General features: G+C 51.6%; 1 protein-coding gene across 1 annotated transcript; it reads left to right on the top strand.

The window, feature by feature from the left end:
- The first annotated feature begins 439 nt into the window (after positions 1-439).
- NFILZ (NFIL3 like basic leucine zipper) lies at positions 440-1,291 on the top strand. The gene has a single exon (XM_036766584.1). The coding sequence runs from the start codon at positions 440-442 to the stop codon at positions 1,289-1,291; it is 852 nt and encodes a 283-aa protein (XP_036622479.1).
- The last annotated feature ends 834 nt before the right edge of the window (positions 1,292-2,125 follow it).

Genomic DNA, 2,125 nt, shown 5'->3' with positions numbered 1-2,125 from the left:
CCATGGTTCTGGAGCTGTTCTCTCTTTCTGTTCAAGCCCACTTGGCTCTTTCCAAGGTCCCTACATTTCATCTGCTGTTATCCAGAAGCTCTTCCTATCTATCACCACAGGTTTCTTTTCTTCCTATTCTGGCTCCTTTTCAGTCACTAGATGGAAAAAAAAATAGCCACCTCTCATTTCCTGACCTTATCATCGGCTGTGAAATGTGTATATCCCAAGCTATAGCAAAATTCCGTTTTTTTTTTTTAGAGGGGAGCTGACAAAGTCTAGGGGAGGGGCTGATTAAAAGAGTTACCTGATTAAACCCCCTGCCTTATCCTGGGAAGGGTGGGCAACAGGCTGGAGATTAGGGGGTGGGGTCTGTGGTCCCACATTATAGTCAAGATCAACCTAGGCAACCAATTTTCCTTCTTCTCCCTCAGCTCCCTGGGTGGGAATCATGGATCTGGGACTTCTGAGGCTCGTGGATTTGCCCCAGGGCAAGAACAAGGCCCTTCGGGGAAACCGAAGAAGCAGTTTTGTACCCGCCACTCGACGCCAGCGAGAGTTCATGCCAGAAGAGAAGAAAGATACCACATACTGGGAGAAGAGGCGTAAGAACAACGAGGCGGCCAAGAGATCCCGGGAGAAGCGGCGCTTGAATGACGTGGCCGTAGAAGGACGGCTGGCCGCTCTCAAGGAGGAGAATGCCTCGCTCCGGGCTGAGCTAATGGCTCTCAAGTTTCACTTTGGCCTGCTGGGCCCTGGCACACCCCATGCCCTCCAGGCCTTGCTGTGGAGCTGCCCCTGGCTGGCCTCTCGAGGCCCTGAGGGGAAGCTAGCCCAAGCAGATAGAGGCCCGCTCAGGCCATGCAGCCCAGACCCCAAGGAGCTGTTCTGGAGGGATTATGGTAGTTCCCACAAGGTGGTTGGTCTGGGCTCCCCAGGGCTCTCTCATGAGCTATCATCTCCAGACCCCAAAAGGCCAGACTCAGCTGTCTGCTCCCCAGCTTTCTTTAGCTGCCATCTATCAGATGGGCACACCACGCAGCTGCCTCTGCTGGAACCCAGCCTTAGGTGGGGGCCACCAGTGCCAACTGGGCAGAGAAAGAGCTCTGGGCACTGGATCTTGGACAACAATGATAGACCCTTGGTGGCAAAGTCTGGTTCTGCGGTACCATCCTCTGGAACACCTTTCCCCCATCTTGGGGACAGACCCAGGACTACAGCTCAGTCCTCCCTGCCCCATAAACTTCGGATCAAGTCCCGGGCCCTAGCAGATTGGGAGGACAATTCTTCTAATTCCTTCTGAGATTCCCTACCTCGATAAGGGACAGAGGGGCAGGTTAAGGGACCCAAGAGCAAGGGGAATGGCAGATAGAGAGTAGAATGAGGGGGCAGAAATCTAGATGATGCCTATGGGTGTACCAGGTTGCCAGGGCCAAAGGAGACCCACATATTCCCTCTTTCTCCCATGAGGTTTCCCTGGGGCACAACAATTCAGCTCCTGCCCCAGTACTGAGGCAATCAGTCCCTGAGGCTGAGTATCTTCATTCAGATCTTTCTGGTAGATGAGCCCCCAAGTCCCAGCCCTGCACTTATGATGACCAATACCCCTCCAAAGGTGCTCTGTCCCATTGGGTCTGGCATCTCCAGGGAGAATCCAGTGTCTTGGGAGGAAAGCAAAGTGGAGTAGAAAGGGCACTCTTCTGGGAGTTAGCAGAGCCCTAGATTCAATTCCCAGTCCAATGCCATGTGACCACTTACCTCTCTAAACTTCCATTGCCTTCATCTGTGAAATGGGGATAATATACTTGTAATATCTTCCCTCACAGGACCGTGGGAAAAATCAGTTGAGATAATAAGAGCCAAGCATTTTGCAAATTCTATAGAAGGTGCTTGACCTGGGAGTCTGCGAACTTTAAAAAACCTGTATTTTGGTTCCTGTGTTTCAATAGAATTTGAATCCTTTGTATTTTCTCTGTATTTCATTTTATGCATTTAAAAACCTGACTAGACTTTAGCAGCCTGCCGGAGGGGTCTGGGGCACAAGAAAGGTCAACCCCCCTGCTGAATAGAATGTCAGCTGCTATTATTACCAAGCACTTGGGAGCCCAGAGAGGATCTGGGGCCCTGGAGAAGGCCT

The sequence above is a fragment of the Trichosurus vulpecula genome, chromosome 1, assembly GCF_011100635.1.
Source record: "Trichosurus vulpecula isolate mTriVul1 chromosome 1, mTriVul1.pri, whole genome shotgun sequence".
Taxonomy (NCBI): domain Eukaryota; kingdom Metazoa; phylum Chordata; class Mammalia; order Diprotodontia; family Phalangeridae; genus Trichosurus; species Trichosurus vulpecula.
This window is presented reverse-complemented; position numbering and strand designations above follow the sequence as displayed.